The sequence below is a fragment of the Xyrauchen texanus genome, chromosome 24 (assembly GCF_025860055.1).
Source record: "Xyrauchen texanus isolate HMW12.3.18 chromosome 24, RBS_HiC_50CHRs, whole genome shotgun sequence".
NCBI classification, from domain to species: Eukaryota; Metazoa; Chordata; class Actinopteri; order Cypriniformes; family Catostomidae; genus Xyrauchen; species Xyrauchen texanus.
The window spans coordinates 41,321,910-41,346,362 of record NC_068299.1 but is presented as its reverse complement, the minus strand read 5'-3'; the positions used below and the strand labels follow the sequence as shown (position 1 = coordinate 41,346,362).

Below are 24,453 nucleotides of genomic sequence, written 5' to 3'. Positions count from 1 at the left end.
CGCACTGCCAAAAGGGAAAAGGAAGGGATTTTTTTTCTAACCAATTCTATCACGGCAACAGTCGTTATATCAGTGTTCTAAATCTAGACATCCGATTTGCCACTAAATGTCCAATCAGGCTAAAATGTGCTTAAAATGGACCCGCCCCTTTTGGGGCGATTTCAGTCCCAGAAGTCTCTCATAAACTCTCATGTAAAATAATTTTTTTTTAAATATCAGAGCTTTCAATACAATCTCTATGGGTTCCGGGAGGGCTTGCACTTACAGGCTTTCATCATAGGTAACGTAACCATGAACATAACTAAGAAAAGAGCGGGTAGCAGCGTCAATCAATTCATGTACTAATGTCAAGATGGCTAGCGTTCAGTGCAACTCGATTGTCTCTTTAAAAGAAGTTACTTTTAGTCGGCGAACGAATCAAGATAAATTGTCAACGAAACAATTAGGACCTCCCAGACCAAATTTAATCATTCAACAGGTGAAATTAGGGGGAAAGTCCTACACCCGAGGATTTTCAAAAAATTGGTACGAACAAAAGACCTGGCTAGCAGGCTGCGACGTAGCCAATGCAGTCTTCTGCTACCCCTGCCTACTCTTTCACCCTGAAGGCGGCACGGCAGACAGCACTGTTTGGACAGCGACTGGTGTAACAGACATGCACCATCTTTCAGAAAAGATAAAGAAACATGAGCTGTCAAAGACCCACATGGATAGCTGTTTGAGATTGTCTGCTTTGGGGAGAGTGAACATTGCCACGCAACTGGATGAGGGATACAGGCTAGCTGTCCATCGCCACAATGATGAGGTTAGCAAGAACCGCCACATCCTCAACCGGCTAATCCAGTGTGTGAAGTGTTTGAGTTAGCTTTGCGAGGCAAAGATGAAAATGAGGGCTGCACCAACCCTAGAATTTTTCTTGGACTGGTCAACTTTGTGGCACAGTTAGACGAGGTGTTTGATGAGCATCTTAAAAATGCTGAAGTTTTCAAGGGCACATCAAAGACAATTCAAAACGAGCTACTGGAGTGTATGCTAGCAGTCATGAGGGAACATTTACATTTATGCATTTGGCAGACGCTTTTATCCAAAGCGACTTACAGAGCCCTTATTACAGGGACAATCTCCCTGGAGCAACCTGGAGTTAAGTGCCTTGCTCAAGGACGCAATGGTGATGGTTGTGGGGCTTGAAGCAGCGTCCTTCTGATAACCAGATTCCCAGTTATGTGCTTAGACCACTACACCACCACCACTCCTGGAACATATTGTGGAGGAGGTGAAGTTGACGTTTCTACATGCTGAGGTACATCTTCGATGCTGAGGTACATCGATAGCAACTATAACGTGCAGGAACGCTTTGAGTTTCTTCCCATCTCGGAATCAACCTCAATCTCAATTGCCAGTGTGTTTTTGGAAAGACTGAACGTTTTTTTTTGCAGATGACGAGAAAGTCAAACTCATTGCGCAAGCTTACGATAGAGCCAGTATGATGAGGGGAGAGAAGGGTGGTGTGCAGCAAAAGGTGCGTGAGCATTTCAAGAATGCCCATTATGTGCATTGCTATGCGCATCAGCTGAATTTGTTCATGCACCAAGCTACTTCTCGCATCAAATAAGTGATTATTTTCTTTTCCGATCTGAGAGGAATTGCAACTTTTTTTTCCCGGTCACCCAAACGGACCAGCATTCTTGACCAGACTGTTACACGAAGACTGCCCAGAGCTTCATCCACATAGTGGAACTTCAACAGCAGAGTCGTGAACACGGTCTATGAGAATCGAGACGACCTCATACAATGTTTTGAAGCCATCAGAACGGGTTCATTGGGTTAATTTGACCAGGCAAGATCAAACAATATCATTCGGGCTGCTGTGGTGCACTGGCACTGTACCAGGTTCTCATGAGCTCCAACCTCCAGGAGACATTCTCTGAGACTGTGACAACAGCTGAAGCTGAGAGATGTTTCTCAACTTTGACATGAGTTAAGACATCTGAAGCTGAGAGAATTTTCTCAACTTTGACATGAGTTAAGACATTCCTGCGAAATTCAATGGGCCAGGAACCTGAATGCACTGGCCATGCTTTCCATGGAGAGGGAACTAGTCCTCAACATGCCTGATTTCAATGAGAAAGTCATTGACCGCTTTGCTGCATTGAAAGAGAGAAGAGCACAGTTTCTCTCTCTCTAACACACACACACACACACACACACACACACACACCAAATCAGTTCACAGTTGATGTTGTTTTAAATAGTTATTTTTCATTAATTCAAAAAAAAATTTAAAAAAAAAGAAATCTGTTCATGTTCATTTTTACAAATCTATACAATTGGCCAGAATATGGTTGTTCATTTTTACAAAGCCATACAAATAGCTTTGTTTACATTTCTAGAAATTATTTTCAAATGCTGTTTTCAGGCAAAATGTCTTCACTGTTCATATTCATTTTCACAAATCTATACAAGAGGGCAGAATATGGAAGTCTATACAAATTGCTTATTACCAATAACTTGCATCAATATTTTCAGTAGCCTCTATCAAAAGCTCCTGCTCGCTTGTTGTGAATTATACTCTGGTGCACATATTTCTAATTCAGCCATGAGGCCCAAGTAATTAATGTGTATATCAGAATTCTTTCTTTAAACTTGGCAGCACCTCATCATTCTGGTTTGGTTTTCAATGTGTAAAGCCAAGATGCACAGACCACACCAGGTCAAGCCTCACTTGTTCATTCACTTATTTAGGACAATGTTACTTTGCTTTTATTAAGTAGCACTTTGGTGATATCTTACATTCCAGAAAATGTAGTTCTAAAGATCCACTTCTCTCAACAATTTGTCTACTTGTATTTTAAGCTGATATTTCATTGTTTATGGAAATGCAGATTGTTTAAGCAGTGTTGAGGAATGTGAAAGAACATCCTTGATTATTTGTACTGTGATAACTTATTTTGCTTTTATAAGCCAATACTATTGAGATCAGTCAATAAATGCTTCTGGTATTGACTTATATGCTGCCCCCGTCTTTATGTTGTTGCTGGACATATCTTTTTACAAATGTGTACTGTTTAGCTATTTTACATCACACAACATTGAATTAATGTAAGTAATGAATAAGTGGAATAATTAATTGCGGAGCCATGTCATTTTTGCTTATGAAGGTTCCTGGATGCTAATTTCTTACATAGCTTTCCACCTGTAACTTATGTAGCTAGAGGGGAAATCTGTACCCATTGAATGGGTTACCTTAATCATTATCAGAAAAATTGCCTCCCCTGAGAATTTTTTTCAGGAGTCGCCACTGTTTGTGGTATAATATTGATAAGCACAAAAATTTATTTTGACTTGCGCCTCCTTTTCTTAAAAACAAAAAAAAAAGCCCAAATCGGTGTTACAGTGAGACACTTATAATGGTAGTGAATGGGGCAAATTTTTAATCGTTAAAATACTCACATTTTCAAAAGTCTAGCCACAAGACAAACAATATGCATGTTACCATGATTTTACTGTCATAACATCACTTACTAACCGCATCAGTGTGAAGTCATAGCCAATTTTACAACTTCATTACCATCAGAATCAGAATTTGTATTATTGCCAATTATTATTATATAATTATCTAATTATTGGCACGTTCACACAAGGAATTTATGACAAAGATGTAATGTCAGCAAACTCTAAAATGACTAAAAATGACAATTTAAAGAACTTTACAGTTCAAATAATACACAAGTTATAACAGAAGAATTCATGTAAATGCTTTTATAAAATAATAAGATTCATATTTCTACCTGTAAAACCCTCCAAAAATTGACCCCATTCACTTCCAGTTTAAGTGTCTCACTGGAAGCCAGATTTTTGCTTTTGTTTTTTAAAGAAAAGGAGGAACGAGTCAAAATTAGTTTTTGTGGTAATCAACATTATGCCACAAATGCTGCTGATTGAGCTGAACTTGTACTGAACCCGGAATATTCCTTTAATGCATTTTTGAGCAAGATGAGAATGGGAAGAGATGTTTGTTACACTGGTATTTAAAAAGAGTGTCTGTTATGTTGGAGTTCTAAGGGTTACCGTTGTGGTGAAGAATGGCGCTTGTGCTTAGGTTGAGGATGGACTTTCAGTTTCAAGTGATCCTTGATTTTAGTGCTGTTAGCTCTATTAGCAGCTTCTATTAAATTGACAGTGCAGAAGATTCACTGTCCTTACACTTGCTCACCTGGCATAAATTAAAGGGGAGTAAGATTTTAGGAAGGATTTAGCTCTCTTACTCGTTCTATCGGCCCCAGAATTAGTTTGCGGTTTTGTTACTTTTAATCTGTGTTTTTACCCGTCTCATATTACACACATCCCTATAATGGACATTCTTCTATCCAATCCTTTTTTTTATTTTATCCCCATTTTCTCGCAATTTGGAATGCCCAATTCCCGCTACTTACTAGGTCCTCGTGGTGGTGCGGTTACTCACCTCAATCCGGGTGGCGGAGGACAATTTTCAGTTGCCTCCGCCACTGAAATCGGCAATCCGCGCATCTTATCACGTGACTCGTTGTGCATGACACCGCGGAGACTCACTGCATGTTGAGGCCACGCCCCACTGAGAGCGAGAACCACTAATCACGACCACGAGGAGGTTACCCCATGTGACTCTACCCTCCCTAGCAACCAGGCCAATTTGGTTGCTTAGGAGACCTGGCTAGAGTCACTCAGCACGCCCTGGATTCAAACTCGTGACTCTAGTTGTGGTAATCAGCATCAATACTTGCTGAGCTAAACAGGCCCCCCTCTTCTATCCAATCCTAACGCATTTTCATGCTTTGTTGCACGCCGGACTGTGACCAGATATTCGCAACTTGTGAGCTCTCGGCTGGCTGAACACAGCTTTGTGCTTGGCATTTTATGTTGCGCTGCTTATCCGTGATCTGCGCTGAGAGAGCTGCAGGCCGTAGCTGTTTGTTTCATCACTCCAGCAGGGACCTCTTGTTTGGACATTTTACTCATTCTGTTTGAAATGTCTGGTTGATCACACTCCTGTTTATCAATACCATACCATCACTGGTACCACTGATGACATTGCCTGACACCGTATCACGTGTTGTCAACATGGCAGCGCCCATGAGCGGGCGACCTGCTCAATGTAAAATCGAATTGTTTTTATAGGGTTTCTTATATGACTGGAGTCTTCATCTCATTTTCAACATATTTCTAAAAAATGCTTTGTGTAAAACTTTTTTAATCAGCAAAAACTTAGTGCACCTTTAAGTTGGTCCAACATAGGAAAATTAATCAAATAAACCTTGGTAAATTGAGTTTGACGACCTAATGAAGGGGAGTTAAAACAAATAGAGTACATTAATTTGACCTAATCCAACTAAAATGATGTTGACTCAATGAGACTGACTTTTCCACCATTGACATAAAAGACTTTCTCCAATTCAATTCAGTGTAATGAATACATTTTTGGAATAATTCTGTCCTACAACACTCACAGGGCATTACTAAGTTGTCTGGTTAAGCCTTTGGGTCTAGCAAGACCTTTTAGGAGTTGTGTCATCTCACATTACATTAACTTTATATTTGGAATAGAGAAAATGTGAAAATAAAGTCAAACTGAAGCATTGTGTATGTTGTAATTGATCCGGACGTGAACTAAAGGAAATAGGATCAAAGCAGGCTTTTATTATTTATGATTGAAGCGTTCGATCCGGCATGATAAACGGTGCACACACCTCACAGTGCAGAATCAGCAATCGGCATCCGCACGCACATTACCCAGTTTCCCTTGCTTGTGATTCCTGTACATGCCCCATCTAAATACATTTAGGCTGCATGTCGGCACACTTCTTCAGTGCCATGTTTAAAGTGAAAAGATGGGTTTAGTTGTCCAATCGGACAACCTCATTTGATGTTTCAGTTGTCCCAATTTATAAAGTGTAGCCCTGTGTAAAGGCAGAAAGTCTGACCTTGCCCTTTGAATGAGGGATACCCAGCGGACACTGATGGACTCCTCCCAGCAGAGCCGCCATAGCAAAGCTGTATCCGCTCACGGCCTCCGGTGAGTTCTTCAGGTTGTTGATGCATTCAGTGCAGCGTTCCAGCAGAGGAGTGAGCTGGTAAGGTAAAGCCACAGCGACACTGCGCAGACACCACGCCGCAGCCAGACGCGCCGCCATGCTCGGGTGCAACAACACTGATGTCACCGTCTCTAAAAGACCTGTCAATATAGACGTTCAGAGAGTCAGCTAGGTTCCAGTGATGTCAGTTTGAGTGCAGGTTTAGTCGCCCAGTCAGCGTTGTGCTCTTGATCAAAGCAACTCAAAATCATGTTCATGAGGGAGGTTGTCTCTGGAATTTTAGTTTGCATGCATTGACATTTTCTAAACTTCAGGCACTTTTAACACTGGATTTAAAATATTTTCAGTACACGGATCACAGGAGATTTATGCAATTTTTCCCTCAAAGTCATGAAAATTCACACCACAATGTCATTTCCAGCACATCTCACATTCTGTATAGAATTCTGTGCTGAAAATTACGCAGAGGAAAATGATATTTTTAACGGTTTTGAAATGAAAAAAATGGCCAACTCCTTTGTTTTGCCAAGACTAATTTCAAAGCTTAACATTTGATGCTTCCTAAATGCACACAATCAAAGAATATATCCAAACTTTTTGCTTAATTTGGCAAAATTACATCCTGATCTGAATTACGGCCAATAAAATCCTCTTCTTTTTTTCTTCAAACATCGCTTGTCTCATATTTGATCACTTTTACACTCCTACAGCACATTTCCTTTTGAAAAAACAAAAACAAAAAAACTTATAAGGGGCAAAATAGTTTTATATGGTGGTTTGATTTTCATGTTTATTTCACTCATGGTTTAGATGATCATAGTTTTGAACACATAATAATTAGTATTTTCATAGATTAACACTGAAAGTCTTGATCTGAGAGAAGGCGAATACAATATAAACTACATAAAAAGGAATCCACCTCGAAGACATGAAAGTAAAAAAACAAAAGAAAAGAAACACCTGTGTGTGTGTGTGTGTGTGTGTGTGTGTGTGTGTGTGTGTGTGTGTGTGTGTGTGTGTGTGTGTGTATGTGATTATGTACGGTCTCAAATGAATATTATGTATGGTTTTGTGTGGAGTTTATATTTGTGGTCATGTGTTGTTATATGTAGTTCATTATAGTTTGGTTGTGTTGTTCTGTGAGTGTTTGGTACCGATAGATGCTTCCTGGATGAGAGGAGAGGCTGTAGCGCTCAGACTTTGTACCAGACTGCCCAGCTCTTTAAGCGCACACACCATCACATGCTGACTGGCCGACACATCAGCAGCACCGGTCCGATTCTCACCACTGGGGTCATTCACAACAGCCTCTGTGAAGGACATGAGAGACACTTAAACCACTGTGCCACAGACTGACCCACCCCTGTGCCAGTGAAATTACACCTCCACTGGTCAGCAGTCATTTAATGTCCTGCTTTATTTAAAGGATTGTTCCGGATTCAAAGCAAGTTAAGCTCAATTAACAGCATTTGTGGCATAAGTGATGATGACTACAAAGAAAATGTTCAGCTCATTTAAAAAAAAAAAAAAAAAGCAAAAATCTGGGTTCCAGTGAGACACTTGTAGTAGAAGTCAATGGGGTCACATTTTGGAGGGTTTAAAGGCAGAAAAGCTTATAATTTTTATATAAGCACTTACATTCATTGTTCTGTTAAAACTTGTGTATTATTTGAACTGTAAAGTTCTTTAACTCATTTTTACAGTCATATTAAAATTCATTTACATTACATCGTCATGGCAACAAAGTTGTAAAATTGGCTATAACTTTACACCGATGCCATTAGTAAGACGCATGAGTCAATATGTTTGATTATGAACTATGATTATCTGCTTTCATATAGTCGTATGTCCATCTTACCCACAGCTCTCATCTGTTTGCTGATGGCCAGGCAGATTTCCTTTGCAGCAGCGATCTGAGCTTTCTCTCCCAGCAGACCGCCCAGAGTTGCCCGCAAGGCGAAGGACACGCAGCGGCGCGAGTACACTGCCTCGACGTGAGTCTGTGTGGCGCGCGGGTGAGCCACCAGCTCCAGCAAATGAGATAAAAACACAGCGAAATTACGCTCCAACCACTGACCTCCCAGTGTGGTGACGAACACAACATACGCCTACATGGAGAGAGACAGAGATAAACATCAATTGAGTTACACCGCAACGGTTTCTTGATTCATCAGGGCAACTTTATAAGCAAACAACGCATGTGCTTTTACACTGGCAGCGTTTCTGCTGCACAAATTGCAGCGCTCTATACAGTATGTATAGAGGAGTGAATTATTGATAATTATTACAACTTGATCATTCTTCCATCAACATACAGTACGCTACCCCAGCGGCTTTCGCTGTTGCGTGCCATCTCTGTGATTCCCGTTGAACAGGTTTAGATGTGCTCTACAATATGGAACCTCACTCCAGTCCGGCCGGGCTGCTTACTGCCTCTTGACTGTGTGTTTCTCAGTTCCAAACGATGCATTACTCATTTATTTCTTATGCAAATTGTATTTTTTAGCCTGTTAATGTAAAACTGATGTATTGTTTTAAGTCAATATTTTAACAGTCAATATAGCACTACAGTGGAAATTGTCCCTCCGGTTGTCTTCAGCATAGTGTTGAAAATGACAGAGTAAATGACGTACAGTTTTTTTGGCTGGTCAGGTCGCAGAAATATGCCCATTTATTGTGAATGATTTTTCACACCGCATTGCACATATCTGTAATGTCCTGCATATGTCATTTCAAATAAAATATGTCAACATGAAATCTTTTATTTTCTTAATACACATTGCAGGTCTTGTGAATAATGCACATTATTCCAAAGAAAAAGATGTTTGTTTTTGTATTCTTTCATCCAAATGTAATAACTCACTCCGCTCTGAAATAACTTTCCTTTTCGCCTGATGTTACCAGCCCTTATTTTTCAACCCCTTCCTCCAAACACCTTTCACAAAGAGACTGTGGATGGGTAATCCACATGGAGAAAATCAAGTTAGGCTTAACCATGCTTTCTCATTTGAAAGTCCTGTTTCAATTTTATTACACTGGAACGTGGAGGGGGTGAACAGGGGGAATGGGATCAGGAAATGACCTCCTGCTTGTACTCACTTTCAGGTCACCCGTGATACTACCACACCATACCATATTTTGGAGCACTGCCCACATCAACTCTGATGACCAAATTAATTTTAACCTGCCATTTTCAATTTTGTTCATCAATGCTGAATTGCATATGACAGAATTTGAGAAAGCATCACAAGGTATCTTATCCAGCCATGACTTTAACTGCACAGAAAATGTACCCCTACAGTCACTGCGTTTCAGTCTTACCTGAGTTACACCGACCCGCACCTCTCGACTCACTGACACCCCCTTCAGCATCTCTCCTCCGCTCTTCAGGAAACCAGAACCTCCGCGCAGGAACCCAGTGGCCATCAGCTCCAGAACTTCCTCTAGAGTCGCCCGCTTCACGTTCTGACGCATCACTGAAACATCAGATCACTCATATCAGCTGTACATCACTCCACGTGAGGGCTGAACACAGCTAGTACAGAATACTGGCACCAGAAAACATTGTCATAACCGTTGCTTCGGAAAAAGTATTATACTATTAATAAATGCCTACTAGGGGTGGGCGATAGGAGCAAACATTGATATTTGTCGATAACAATAAGTCACGATATACACACTTTTATGGACAGTAATTGAAAAGCCTCAGAAAAAATTATGAAAGATCCTTTTTGGTTTCTACTGATATGCACAATAATACAGACCCATCACGTCCATTGCAATTAAACAATTCGACCAAAAAATATTATTACATTTACTTGTCAATTTAATAAAAAAAATTTGTTGAACAGTGTTTGCTTTGATTCTGAAACAGATTTATTTTGGATTTAGCCTTCAATTGGATACGGGAAACCATTTTATTGACTATATACTAGATACAGTATAAATTTAGTTTCAAAGGTCAAATTCAAAATGATCGCAATCACTTAGAACAGATGCCAGTATGAAAGTCTGACGGCTTCAGTAACAGGAAGTAAAGTGAGTGGGACTTCAGCAGAGGGTCAGTTCCACATCATGGAGTACACAGCTTTTTATTAACAAGCTCTTCTTCATTTTATCTCGGAAAGGAAAGTGCTTGAAACCAGAAATGGCACAAAAGCTGAAGTGTGTCATTGTAATGGAGAGCCTGTAAATTGGTCTCCATCATGGGATTTGAATGTGTCTATAGGACTTGTCTCTTGTTTTACTCATTTACAACATTTATTGGTTTTGTATTTAACTCTCGTTTTATCTCTCATTCTTATTTATTTAAGGTGACTTTTTGTACAAGAATGGGGAGGTGTGGGTTCATTTTAAAATAATGGTATAGTTAACATAGAAATGTGTAATTCACTCCTCTTACATACATTTCAAACGGTCATATCAATGTAATGTAATGTAGTATAAACTTAAAAATACAGAACAAACATAAATATCCAACATTTTTGCCAACCAATCATAGTTTCTGTAATTGTTACAGCCAGGGACTAAAAACGGTTCAATGAACGAAAACGAACAAACGTTTTAGCAGAATGTAACCGGAACAAAGTGATTTTCAATTGTTCCGGAGTTAAAACATTATTTTTAAATGCTGATAACTGGTTATAACTGGATCATTTTTGTTCCGATAATTTATTCATGAAACTAAAGGCCAAAATATTTATCACAGTAAATGTTTGGAACTACATCACTTCATGTTGCCTAAAATAATGAAAAATGTTCTTTGATCCTAAAGAAAACTGCTGCGTCACAAATTTCTTTGCCTAATTGCCCGTTGTGGATGTAGCGTTCTGTGAACAAACACCTGTAGAACTATGTATAATTACTACATATACAGTGAGGAAAATAAGTATTTGAACACCCTGCTATTTTGCAAGTTCTCCCACTTGGAAATCATGGAGGGGTCTGAAATTGTCACCGTATGTGCATGTCCACTGTGAGAGACATAATCTAAAAAAAAAAATCCAGAAATCACAATGTATGATTTTTTAACTATTTATTTGTATGATACAGCTGCAAACAAGTATTTGAACACCTGTCTATCAGCTAGAATTCTGACCCTCAAAAACCTGTTAGTCTGCCTTTAAAATGTCCACCTCCACTCCATTTATTATCCTAAATTAGATGCACCTGTTTGAGGTCGTTAGCTGCATAAAGACACCTGTCCACCCCATACAATCAGTAAGAATCCAACTACTAACATGGCCAAAACCAAAGAGCTGTCCATAGACACTAGAGACAAAATTGTACACCTCCACAAGGCTGGAAAGGGCTACGGGGAAATTGCCAAGCAGCTTGGTGAAAAAAGGTCCACTGTTGGAGCAATCATTAGAAAATGGAAGAATCTAAACATGACTGTCAATCTCCCTCGGACTGGGGCTCCATGCAAGATCTCACCTCATGGGGTCTCAATGATCCTAAGAAAGGTGAGAAATCAGCCCAGAACTACACGGGAGGAGCTGGTCAATGACCTGAAAAGAGCTGGGACCACAGTTTCCAAGGTTACTGTTGGTAATACACTAAGACGTCACGGTTTGAAATCATGCATGGCACGGAAGGTTCCCCTGCTTAAACCAGCACATGTAAGGCCCGTCTTAAGTTTGCCAATGACCATTTGGATGATCCAGAGGAGTCATGGGAGAAAGTCATGTGGTCAGATGAGACCAAAATAGAACTTTTTGGTCATAATTCCACTAACCGTGTTTTGAGGAAGAAGAATGATGAGTACCATCCCAAGAACACCATCCCTACTGTGAAGCATGGGGGTGGTAGCATCATGCTTTGGGGGTGTTTTTCTGCACATGAGACAGGGCGACTGCACTGTATTAAGGAGAGGATGACCGGGGCCATGTATTGCGAGATTTTGGGGAACAACCTCCTTCCCTCAGTTAGAGCATTGAAGATGGGTCGAGGCTGGGTCTTCCAACATGACAATGACCCGAAGCACACAGCCAGGATAACCAAGAAGTGGCTCTGTAAGAAGCATATCAAGGTTCTGGCGTGGCCTAGCCAGTCTCCAGACCTAAACCCAATAGAGAATCTTTGGAGGGAGCTCAAACTCCGTGTTTCTCAGCGACAGCCCAGAAACCTGACTGATCTAGAGAAGATCTGTGTGGAGGAGTGGGCCAAAATCCCTCCTGCAGTGTGTGCAAACCTGGTGAAAAACTACAGGAAACATTTGACCTCTGTAATCGCAAACAAAGGCTACTGTACCAAATATTAACATTGATTTTCTCAGGTGTTCAAATACTTATTTGCAGCTGTATCATACAAATAAATAGTTAAAAAATCATACATTGTGATTTCTGGATTTTTTTTTTTAGATTATGTCTCTCACATTGGACATGCACATACGGTGACAATTTCAGACCCCTCCATGATTTCCAAGTGGGAGAACTTGCAAAATAGCAGGGTGTTCAAATACTTATTTTCCTCACTGTACATGCACTGCTAATCCAGATACAAGGAAAACTTTATTAGAGGTAAAAAGTACATTTCTCAGTTGTTTCCTTTCTTTCTTTCTTTCATTTTTTACACCATGCCAGCTTCTATGGATATATTCATGGCAGGAGCCAGGTTTAATTATTTAAAATAGAGTAAAATAAGGTGTTTAAGATTAATTGTTCCTAAAAACCTTAAAATTACATTTGGATTCACTTGATTAAAAACCTTTTTGAAAGTATCAACTGAATAATACAGGTTCCTCAGATGTGTAGAAGTATGACAGTCCAGTAAAAGATGTTTAATAGATAGTGGGTTCTGACAAGATGAGCACTTTGTTGAATTTTCTCCTGACAGTGAAAATCGGTGTGTGAGTCTTGCATGTCCTATCGTGTGTAAATGACTTGATCCCAGCGATTATTAAAAGGGAACACATATCTTGTTCCAACAACAAGATTTGTTTCACGTATTTTGTTGTTTAAAGACTGATCCCACTCTGAATGCCATTTGTTTTTGATGTACACATTCAGAGCTGGTTTCAGATCTGTGGAAGGTATAGGGTATTTTACTGGTTCGGTAGACAGTGCTTCTCTGGCAGCTCTGTCTGCTTGAGTGTCCAGGTACCCAACTGTAACAAACTTAAGGCCAGGAGGGTAAGGAGAACACAGGAAACTGGTTCCTTCGTTTCACAGGTAGAGCCTTTAATTAATGATCTCCAGTACTTTACAGCTTCACAATAACATAATAGTTTTATATGAACAGACTCTCTCATATCATGCCAACACTAGACTGGCGCATGTTTCTCTTCTCTTTAACCGGAGGTTCTGTGGCCAACTTTATGCCGCTCTCCCCATGATCGCTGAAATTAGAGACAGGTGTTAGACATAATTTAGCTCAGGTGCAAGCGCCCTTACCGCTTTCTCTCCCGGACGGGCGAGATATCATCTACATATAAACTACAAAGGGCATCAGAACCAATGACTTTTGCGATGCTATTTATTTTTAATACTGAAGAGGGTTACTGATAGGATACTTCCTTGAGGTCCTTGTTTATGTAGATTAGTCAAGGTGTTTGCTATTTTAACTCTAAAAAGTCTTTAAATAACTTTCAATGAAGATTGGCAGTTGACCTCTGAAATTCATTTGGTACAAATCCTTTAAAATGCCATGTTTCCATGTAGTGTCATAGGCTTTCTCCAAATCGAAGAAGACAGATACAACGTGTTCTTTTCTAATAAAGGTGTCTGGAATATAGATTTCAAGACAAATAAGGTGATCTGTAGTGCTTCGACATTTCCTGAAACCACATTAGGCGTTACTTATGATTCCAGTTTCCAGACCAGGTGATTATTGACAGTCCTCTCCATTGTTTTGCATAAACAACTGGTTAAAGCTACAGGGCGGTAGTTTATAGGGTCGTTATGGTCTTTTCCTGGCTTTGGAATGGGGATTATTTCTGCTTCTTGCCAGGCCGGATGGGATATTTCCTGATATCCAGATGGAGCAAAAAATTCGAAGGGACATTTTCAGAGAAAGGTGGGGTAGATACTTTAAAAAGTGAAAGTGGATTTTATCAGGTCCAACAGCTGTGTCATAGGATTTTTTATTGGCTTGCTGCAGTTCTCCCATAGAAAAAGGTTGGTTGAATGGCCCTGTGTTACTGGAGCTGAAGTTATCTTTTCTTTTTTTTTGTTGAGCAAGAAAAGTTCGAACAATGTTTGCAATTTCTTGTTTTGAAGTCAAGAGTGTGCCGTTCTGTTTGATGAGGGTATTTGAGGACCATTGTTTTTTCCCTTCATTTTCTGTATCAGTTTCCATATTTTGTATGATGGAGTATTTCTTCTCCAGCTTTCCTTTTTTACTTTATTTATAATTCTTCTTGAGTTTGATAAGATTTTCAGTTGATGGATGTCTGAAGGACAGTCTTTAATTTTTTTTTCTTATCTTTTATAGCTTGCTTATATGTATCATCAAACCATGGAAGAAGTCTAAGTTTTATATTTAAAGATGTTCTTGTGACTGTATCATTAGCTATAGATATGAGCGTTTCAGTGAAATTCTGCATAGCATCTGGGCTGTCTTCTGGAAACCGTGTCAGTCTCTCATGACATGAGTGTTTGAAATTGATATCAATTAGTTTTTTTAATTTGCCATCTTTGTACATTTGTTTCTTTTTCCTCTCTGCCTTTGACGGTTACAATGATTGGGAAATGTAACTTCCACAGAGGTCATGCCAAACTTTCCATGATAGGTCTAAACATAATTCAAATTGTTAGGTCGATTGCAGAGTACGTTCCATATCCTGGATATAAATAGGTATTCGATCCTTTATTTAAAAGACATAAGGTTTCCTTTTGTGTTACAGTGATTACTGCCCCACAAAGCCTTATGACTATTAAAATTGCCCATGTGTATAGAAGGAGATGGGAGCTGAGCAATAAGGTGATCTAGGTCAATGTGTGTCAAGTTTAAATTTGGAGGAATGTAGAATGTGATGGTTTTCTGCAAAGTCTGTCGTAATGCTTTTGCCTGTAGGTTGCTATTAATATTTATATGACTATGGATCACATCTTTTCTTATTAAAATGGTTGTACCACCGGAGGCCCACTTGTCATTAGGACCGAAGGTGTTAAAACGTGTAAAAGTTTTAAAAGAGAGAGTACCGTCTGGTGGTAATTGTGTTTCTTGAAGACATATGGCTGAAGGGTTAATAATTGCAGTTAGACACTGCAGCTCCGTAAAATTTGCCCTGATACCACGACAGTTCCATTGGATGATAGAATTTCCCATGACCTATCAGGGAGGATAGGGACAGTTTTCTTGGTTCTGCCTTTAGGGGATGGACTTCTACTATGGTGTTCATTTTTTATTTGTTTTGTATTTGAGGTTTCGTCAAATACTTTTGATTGTGAAGAACTTTGGTTTGGCCTTTTGGTTTTCTGTTATTGAGCTCTGACATGAGGGAATGTCATTTAGGAGAGATTTGCTCTGGGTTCCTGTGTTCTTCATCTTTGTGGGAATATTACTATGGTTACCGGTTTGGGGTTTGTCTTTATGCATCCAGGTGATATCTGTCTGGCAGTCTATTGTTAGCTGAGGTAACTGATTCTCTTAGTACACCTGATCTTCTGTATTTCCTTTTCTTTGATCCACAGTGGACACTGTTTTGCAGCAGCTGAATGGTCACCTGAGCAATTACAACATTTTGATGGTTTTCACAGCTCCCTTTGTCGTGGCCTAGCTCCCCACAGTTACAGCATGTATGTTTGTTGTTGCAGCCATTAGATCCATGGCCATACTTTTGACAGTTGAAACACCACAGAGGGTTGGGTAAAAATAAGTCCACTAGAACACTTAATATGCAAATTCGAATAGTGGTTTATTAAAAGTAAGGATGTACGTACCAGTTTTAATCGTTCGCTCATCTCTATTGATTATTATTCTTTTGACGTTCATTACTCCTTGGGTCTTCAGCTCATGCTTTATTTCTTCTTCATCCACATCATCCAATGCTCTAGTTCGGATTAGTTATTTTCTGTAGTTCAAAGTTGGATGAGGAGATGTCTTTTTTGAACTCCAGCTAACATTACTGGCATGTAGTAGATTTTCAGCATTGGCCTTTTTACAGCATTCCACAAAAATCTATCTTAGTTTTTTCACTTCCTTTACTGTTTACCTTTTTGTATAGTGAAATTTGTAAGGAAAGCTTGATGACTGGAGAATCTGGAGCAGCAGCTTCAGTGATGATGAATTCTGGCCAGTCATCATTACTCGGCACAAGAGCACGTCTATTTTCTAAGGTATTGTCAGTATCCAGGTCCAAGAAACATTTTTTTATGATATACTCAAGCAAAATGAGCAACAAGTTGCTCAATTTACTTGATTAATCCTTAGCCAACGCCTCCTGTGAATTTGAGAGATATTTGATGTTCAGCTATCACAGAGTATTTCCAGGGCATGTCTTCGCCAGCAGATTGGTTGGATCGAGCCATTCCAACCTCCCACCTAGGTGAAGTAGGAGCCATAGTAGGAGTACCGTGTTGAAATAGTGGAAGCTGCAGCCAACCACATTTCTCAGAGACCAAGATCTCTTCCGACACGGGTCGTAACTCATGTCAAACGAGTCATCCTTTTCCTTATGATGGAAAAGGGATAATAAGGATCTATTATACTCCAGGTCTTTACAGAGTGATGGAAAAAACGTTTTGCTGTAACCCTAGCAAGGGGGGCTTGAGGTTTGTTCTCTCTTGCCCATGTAGAAGACCTTAGCACTACGGAGGGAAGGAGCATGCCACTGTTCCTTTCACAGGCTACCATCATCGTTTTAATTTCTATGCCGATAAATCCACCACACAGGAAACATTAATTGCTTATTTTGGTAAGGAAAGTGGCTTATTTTGGGCTTGTTTTTTCCAGAACAGGTTGCTTGTTTCTCTTGGGAGATTTGGCAACACTGCAATTGGTATTTCACCCACCCCTTATAGTTCAAAGAACTGTCATTTTAAAAATAACGTTATTAACCATTCTTTCATTTTGTTCTAACTGGTAACCTTTTGGAAAGGAGGCTGTGGATCTGTGAAAAAAAAAAAAACAGTTTTTGCTAATTTCTTTCAGGATGGCAATGTGTGAATTTAAACGCTTTCTAATCTGGGTTATTATAGTTTTGAAAATTTCACTAGTTTTTATTTTTACTGTGTTTTGGTTCTCTTACGAGAGGTTCTCTCGTATTGCGTAAGCTAGCTTATGCTACGGGAAAGATTCATCTTTTCTGAGATATTGAAGCCAAAAAATTATCCTTAATTTTGTATCATTTGTCAACGCAGTGCAGCAACTGCAGACCTTGAGCGGGCTAGCTAGCGAGCTCATTGGTTGCTCTGCGGCAACTGCTGCAGCCTATAGACGAACCTGCGTGAACTCGCGCCCAATGAGAGGCGCCCGCGCGCTCACTGTCCCAAAACCCGCCAGAATGGGCGTGGCTAGGGTGCATATAAGCGCAGTTCGTGAGGCTGGAACCCTGATTTTCATCTCTTCAGCGAAGCTCTTCGCATCTCTGAAACTGCAAGACAGCGTCGCCGTTCGAGGGGCATCAAGCAAGCTTGGACAGCGCTCGAAGAAGCCGGCCGCCGCCACCTTCAGCCATCCTGCGAGCTACGCCATCCGGCGACGTATCCTTTTTAAAGCAAACTAGTTCCTCAGTGAACTTCACAAAAGAGCATGAGCGTCTTTTTAAAGATGCCTCGCACCTGCGGTTCATGCCGCACCCCTCTCAGCGCCGGAGACCGCCACATCATCTGCGCTCTCTGCCTGGGACTGGGGCATGCAGAGCTCGCCTTCGCTGACGGCGGATGCGACCTCTGCGAGGAGCTTCCGATGTCGACCCTGCGGGCTTGACTCCAAGCGCTCAAGACCGAAGCCGCCGCGCCGCCTTCTGTTTCGCCGCGCCCAAAGGCTGCCGGAACCGGGTTTAGAAGCGACTGTCTCGCCGGAGCCTCTCCCTCGAGCATCGCGTTCACCCTCCCCGCCCCGGGCCAGCGCAGTTGCCGCCGGCGGCCGCACTGCTGCCACCTCGGAAGCGAGGCGGAGGACAAGGGCTGCTGTTCCATCATGGCTTCGGACAGCGAGGAGTGGTCACAAGCCTCCTCATCGGCCCAGGAATCCAGCAGGACCCGCGCCCGAGTCGAAGGGAACTGATACGCCTCCTCACACAGGCCGTCGACCGCCTCGGGCTCGAGTGGTCACCGCCCCTGAGCAGGCTCCCAACAGACTCAACGGCTGCTTTCTTCAAAGCCGTCACCGCGGCGCCAGCGGCCGGGCGCTCCTTCCTGCCGGAACTCCACGCCGAGCTCTCTAAATCGTGGAACGCGCCTCTCTCGGCCAGGATTCGATCTCACGTCTCCAACTCCAGCGCCGCCGAGAAGGGCTACTCTTCCATCCCCCCGGTCGAGGATTCGGTAGCAGCACACCTTTGCCCGCCCTCCGCAAGATGGCGGTCTAAGCCAGTGCTCCCGTCTAAGGCCTGCAGAACTACTTCCGCCTGTGTTGGCCGCGCCTATTCCGCCGCCGGCCAAGCCGCATCTGCTCTGCATTCCATGGCCGTCTTGCAGATCTTCCAAGCGGACCTTCTTCAGGAATGGGATGAGAAAGGCAGGCACCCAGAGGCTGTTACAGATCTAAGGAGCGCGACGGACCTCGCCCTTTGCGCCACCAAAGCTGCAGCTCAAGCCCTAGGGAAGTGCATGGCCTCGCTGACTATAACCGAGAGACACCTGTGGCTAACGCTAGCCGACATGGGAGAAGCTGAGTGCTCCACGTTCCTCAACGCGCCGCTCTCTCCGTCCGGTCTCTTCGGTTCCGCGGTAAGTGGCATTGTTGACCGTTTTTCGGAAGTCCAGAAAGCCACCCAAGCCACGAATCTCTTCCTGCCTCGCCGCGCTAGCTCCTCTGCAGGCCGCCCACGTAACCAGCCTCCTGCACGAGCATCTTCACAGTGCCCGCGTCGCCGTTCGAGGGGCTAACGCTAGCTGACATGGGAGAAGCTGAGTGCTCCACGTTCCTCAACGCGCCGCTCTCTCCGTCCGGTCTCTTCGGTTCCGCGGTAAGTGGCATTGTTGACCGTTTTTCGGAAGTCCAGAAAGCCACCCAAGCCACGAATCTCTTCCTGCCTCGCCGCGCTAGCTCCTCTGCAGGCCGCCCACGTAACCAGCCTCCTGCACGAGCATCTTCACAGTGCCCGCGTCGCCGTTCGAGGGGCATCAAGCAAGCTTGGACAGCGCTAGAAGATGCCAGCCGCCGCCACCTTCAGCCATCCTGCGAGCTACGCCATCTGGCGACGTATCCTTTTTAAAGCAAACTAGTTCCTCAGTGAACTTCACAAAAGAGCACGAGCGTCTTTTTAAAGATGCCTCGCACCTGCGGTTCATGCCGCACCCCTCTCAGCGCCGGAGACCTCCACGTTCCTCAACGCGCCGCTCTCTCCGTCCGGTCTCTACGTTTCCGCGGTAAGTGGCATTGTTGACCGTATTTCGGAAGTCCAGAAAGCCACCCAAGCCACGAATCTCTTCCTGCCTCGCCGCGCTAGCTCCTCTGCAAGCCGCCCACGTAACCAGCCTTCTGCACGAGCATCTTCACAGCGCCCGCGTCGCCGTTCGAGGGGCTAACGCTAGCCGACATGGGAGAAGCTGAGTGCTCCACGTTCCTCAACGCGCCGCTCTCTCCGTCCGGTCTCTTCGGTTCCGCGGTAAGTGGCATTGTTGACTGTTTTTCGGAAGTCCAGAAAGCCACCCAAGCCACGAATCTCTTCCTGCCTCACCGCGCTAGCTCCTCTGCAGGCCGCCCACGTAACCAACCTCCTGCACGAGCATCTTCACAGCACCCGTGTCGCCGTTCGAGGGGCATCAAGCAAGCTTGGACAGCGCTCGAAGAAGCCGGCCAGCTCAACAAAGCCAGACTTCCCAGCGTCGACAGGCCGGCCGCCCCAGATCGCGCTCAGACAGCCGCCGCAGGCCGCAGACCGCCGCCCCCCCGCGGGCCTCAGCCTAAGATTGTGCTGAAACCTGAACAACCGAAGTCCTCCTAGTTTTGTTGAAAAAACGAGGGCTCAGTCCCGCCGCGGCCGGACCACCGTCAAAGCTTCGCCCCCTGTCAGTCCCCTTCTCTCAGGCTACTACAGTGGTGAATTGAGCAGCCAACAAGCCGGTGTTACTACCCGCTTGCCTGCACTCAAACGCCGTTTTCACGGCGACACAAAAAGATCTTGTAAAGAGCAAACATGTCTTATGTGTAGAAAATGTGCCCACAATCCAGTGTTCACCCCTACACACAAGCATTACACTTCCCGTGTTCCTATCAGAGCACACTCACATAAAGCGGGCACAGCCCGCTCGAGTGTTAGAGTCAATAAACGCGCCCACGAGCCCGTGCCCGCATCCCCTCTCTGCCCGCTCTGTCACACGGCCAGCAAACACCTCTCTAAGTGTAAGTCCCGTGCCCGTGACTATGCTCACGCATCACTTAACAGATGTGACTCTTTCCCCATTCATCTCAATCGGGAAGTCACTCATAGAACAGCATGTCCCTGCTGTCTGCGAGCAGTCATGCATGAGCACAATAAGCGCGCTCACACATTCTGTTCAGCCCGCTGTGTACGGCAATCAGGGAGACTCGGCCATTCACCCTCTAGCGTTACGCTTCAAAGCGTGGGAAGCTATCCCAGGGATATGCAAATGGATGTTAAGCACAATAAAACAGGGCTATTTGCTACAGTTCGATCGCCGCCCTCCCGCTTCAGGGCGGCTCGAAACTACTGTGAACACGGAAGCAGCCTGCATGCTTCGTTCAGAAATAGCAAACCTTCTGTGCAAAAGGGCCATAGAGATAGTGCCGCCTTCACTGAGCGAGTCGGGGTTTTACAGCCGTTATTTTCTTGTCCCCAAGAAAGACGGCGGCCTCAGACCAATATTAGATCTCAGGGTTTTGAACAAGGTGCTTGCAAAAGGCCGTTCAAAATGCTTACAATCAGGAAACTCCTCGCGCATGTGCGCCAGGGGACTGGTTTATTTCTCTCGATCTGAAAGATGCCTATTTTCAGATTCAGATAAATCCCGTCACAGGCCATTCTTGAGATTCAGCCGGCGGTCAGGTTTATCAATACACCGTCCTTCCGTTCGGCCTGTCCTTAGCACCCGTACTTTCACGAAGTGCATGGATCGCGGCGCTCGCACCCCTGCGGAGTCAGGGCTTGCGAATTCTGAACTATTTGGACGATTGGCTGATTTTGGCACAGTCACATACGGAGCTTCTGTCTCACAGGACAGTTCTCCTCAGTCATCTGAACAGTCTGGGTCTTGCAGTCAATTGGACCAAGAGCTCACTACAGCCCAGTCAGGCAATTTCCTTCCTTGGAATAGAACTAGACTCTGTGGCAACTACACGGCACGCGCGTCTGTCATCTCGACAGACGCGTCCAACACGGGTTGGGGCGCGGTCTGCGAGGGCTCGCCGGTTTTCGGCCTATGGTCAGTTCAGGAAAAGCTCCTTCACATAAATTGTCTGGAAATGATAGCGGTCGAGTACGCGCTCGTGCGCTTCCTCACGGTCATTCAGGGTCACCACGTCCTGGTCCGTTCGGACAACAGATCTGTGGTATCCTATCTAAACCGTCAGGGCGGTGTCAGATCCAGGAACCTCTTCCATCTGACAAAACGCATACTAAGTTGGTCCCAGGGCCACCTGCGCTCGCTGAGGGTGGCGCTGCGTGCCAGGCCACCTGAACAACGGCCCAGACAGACTGTCCAGAGACAATGTTCCCCTAGGGGAATGGTCCCTGCACGCTCAAACAGTCCAGAAATTATGGCGAATATTCGGCAGAGCAGAGATAGACCTCTTCGGCGTCAGAAGAGAACTCTCACTGCCCAGTATTTTTCTCGAAGCGAGGACGCAGCTGGCCCAGGACTGGCCCAACCGCCCGCTTTACGCCTTCCCTCCCGTCTCGCTATTGCCACAGGTAATGCAGAGGATCAGGAAGCAGCGTCACTCGGTGCTCCTCATAGCCCTGCGCTGGGAGAATCAGACATGGTTCCCGGAGCTTACGCAGCTGTCACTGACAGCCCGTGGCCCATCCCAGTGAGAGGAGATCTCCTCTCTCAAGCTCGTGACACGATCTGGCATCCCCACCCAGAGGCTGGGCTGCACGCGTGGGTGATAAGCGACTACCTGTCGCTTTGCCAGAAGGAGTAATGAACACTATCATACACGCTAGAGCCCCTTCCACGAGAAGACTCTATGCGTCCAAATGGTCAGTGTTTTCAAAATGGTGCACCGACAGAGACCTGGACCCACGGACATGTGGGGTGTCGTCACTGCTCGTGTTTTTACAAGAGCTGTTGGATAAGGGCAGATCCCCATCCACGCTCAAAGTGTATGCGTGGCGGCCGTCGCGGCGTTCGCCGAACCCCTGCACGGCCAGTCACGGGAAAAACGAGCTGGTCATCCGGCTTCCTCAGGGAGCTAGAAGGATGAACCCCGCGCCCCCATCGGTTCCTATCTGGGATCTTTCTGTAGTTCTCGAAGCTATGAAAGCCCCCCCTTTCGAACCGCTTGAATCCGTGGATTTGAAATACCTTTCACTCAAAACCATTTTTCTGACTGCCCTGCCATCAGTTAAACGTGTGGGAGACCTTCACGCGCTGTCTGTCAGCGCTGCGTGTATGGAGTTTGGACCAAGTGACTCCAAGGTCATTTTAAAGCCTAGACACAGCTATGTCCCCAAGGTGATCGGTACTCCTTTCAGAGCACAGATTATTTCCCTATCGGCTCTGCCAGCATCCGATAGCGAACGTGACACAAATCTCCTTTGCCCAGTCAGAGCACTGAGATTGTATACTGCGCGCTCCACCTCTTTCAGGCCGCTGAGCAGCTTTTCGTTTCGCTCGAGGGCGCACCAAGGGTCTCGCCACCTCGAAACAGACACTGTCTAGATGGATAGTGGACGCTATTGCTGCCGCGTCGCGGCGTCGAAAGACCTGCCATGCCCGTTAGGCATTAGGGCTCACTCCACCAGAGGCATGGCCTCCTCGTGGGAATGGTCCAGCGGGATTTCCATTCAGGACATATGTGTGGCAGCGGGCTAGGCTTCCCCCTCCACCTTTGTCAGATTTTACAATCTGGAAGTGCCCGCTCTGCAGGCAAAACTACAAGCGGTTTAATACGCCACAGCTCCCCTGGTGAGCTGCACTAATGGGACACATTCCACACAGACCGGCACCGCCGCTCTGTTTTTCCCTTCCCACTATGTGCTTATGTATCACACACACACTGACCCGCACTCTTGCCGGCCAAATATTATTTCCCCACTCACAAGGGCTCCCCCGGATCCCCCCACCCCCCTGGGGCTCATGCAGTGGATGCTTGGCACGCACGGCGTTGACAATGGGTTCCCGTAGCGTAAGCTAGCTTACGCAATACGAGAGAACCTCTCATAAGAGAATGTCTCGGTTACCTACGTAACCTCGGTTCTCTCTAGATGAGGGAACGAGTATTGCGTAGCTGGCCGTGCTTCAGCGCCACGAGCGATTTTCGCTTCATTCAATGAAAACCAGGGTTCCAGCCTACGAACTGCGCTTATATGCACCCTAGCTACGCCCATTCTGGCGGGTTTTGGGACAGTGAGCGTGTGGGCGCCTCTCATTGGGCGCGATTTCACGCAAGTTCGTCTATAGGCTGCAGCAGTTGCCGCAGAGCAACCAATGAGCTTGCTAGCTAGCCCGCTCAAGGTCTGCAGTTGCTGCACTGCGTTGACAAATGATACAAAATTAAGGATAATTTTTTGGCTTCAATATCTCAGAAAAGATGAATCTTTCCCGTAGGGTAAGCTAGCTTACGCAATACTCGTTCCCTCATCTAGAGAGAACCGAGGTTACGTAGGTAACCGAGAAGTTTTCCATTTCCATTTCAGTTTCATTTTATTAATTTAGTTTTAGTGTAATTTTAGTTTTCATCAGTTATAACACAACAATGATCTGTACCACTTTACAATAAGGTTGTCTTTGTTCATATCAGGTAACTGAATTAGCTAATATCAACTAACAATTAACAACTCTTACAGAACTTATTGCATCTCAGTTAATGTTAATTCCAACAATTACAGCAAGTTTTTCATATATGTCTATACAATATATACAAACTGTTACTGTTAACATTGTTTAACCCTCTGGGGTCAACGGACGCGCCGGGGAATACTTATCACACAAACATGAAACATATGTCTAAAGAAAGCTTAAAATGTCTACTTTTACATAAAACAATTCAAATTTAAAACAAATATTCTCCTGCAATGTAATCAGTATGAAACAAAGCAATGTACAATTTTTACCAGTTCATCTAATTATAACTAATGTGATCACACCCA

General features: G+C 44.1%; 1 protein-coding gene across 2 annotated transcripts in view; it reads right to left on the bottom strand.

The window, feature by feature from the left end:
* Window positions 1–24,453, bottom strand: part of heatr5b (HEAT repeat containing 5B) — a 78,105-nt gene that overhangs the window by 37,280 nt on the left and 16,372 nt on the right. For both annotated transcript variants that reach the window (XM_052090188.1, XM_052090189.1), the window contains exons 7-10: window positions 9,390–9,544; window positions 7,927–8,176; window positions 7,223–7,378; window positions 5,958–6,208 (exon numbers count right to left, since the gene is read on the bottom strand). In XM_052090188.1, coding sequence (XP_051946148.1) covers window positions 5,958–6,208; window positions 7,223–7,378; window positions 7,927–8,176; window positions 9,390–9,544 — 812 coding nt within the window. The remainder of the gene's footprint in view (window positions 1–5,957; window positions 6,209–7,222; window positions 7,379–7,926; window positions 8,177–9,389; window positions 9,545–24,453) is intronic.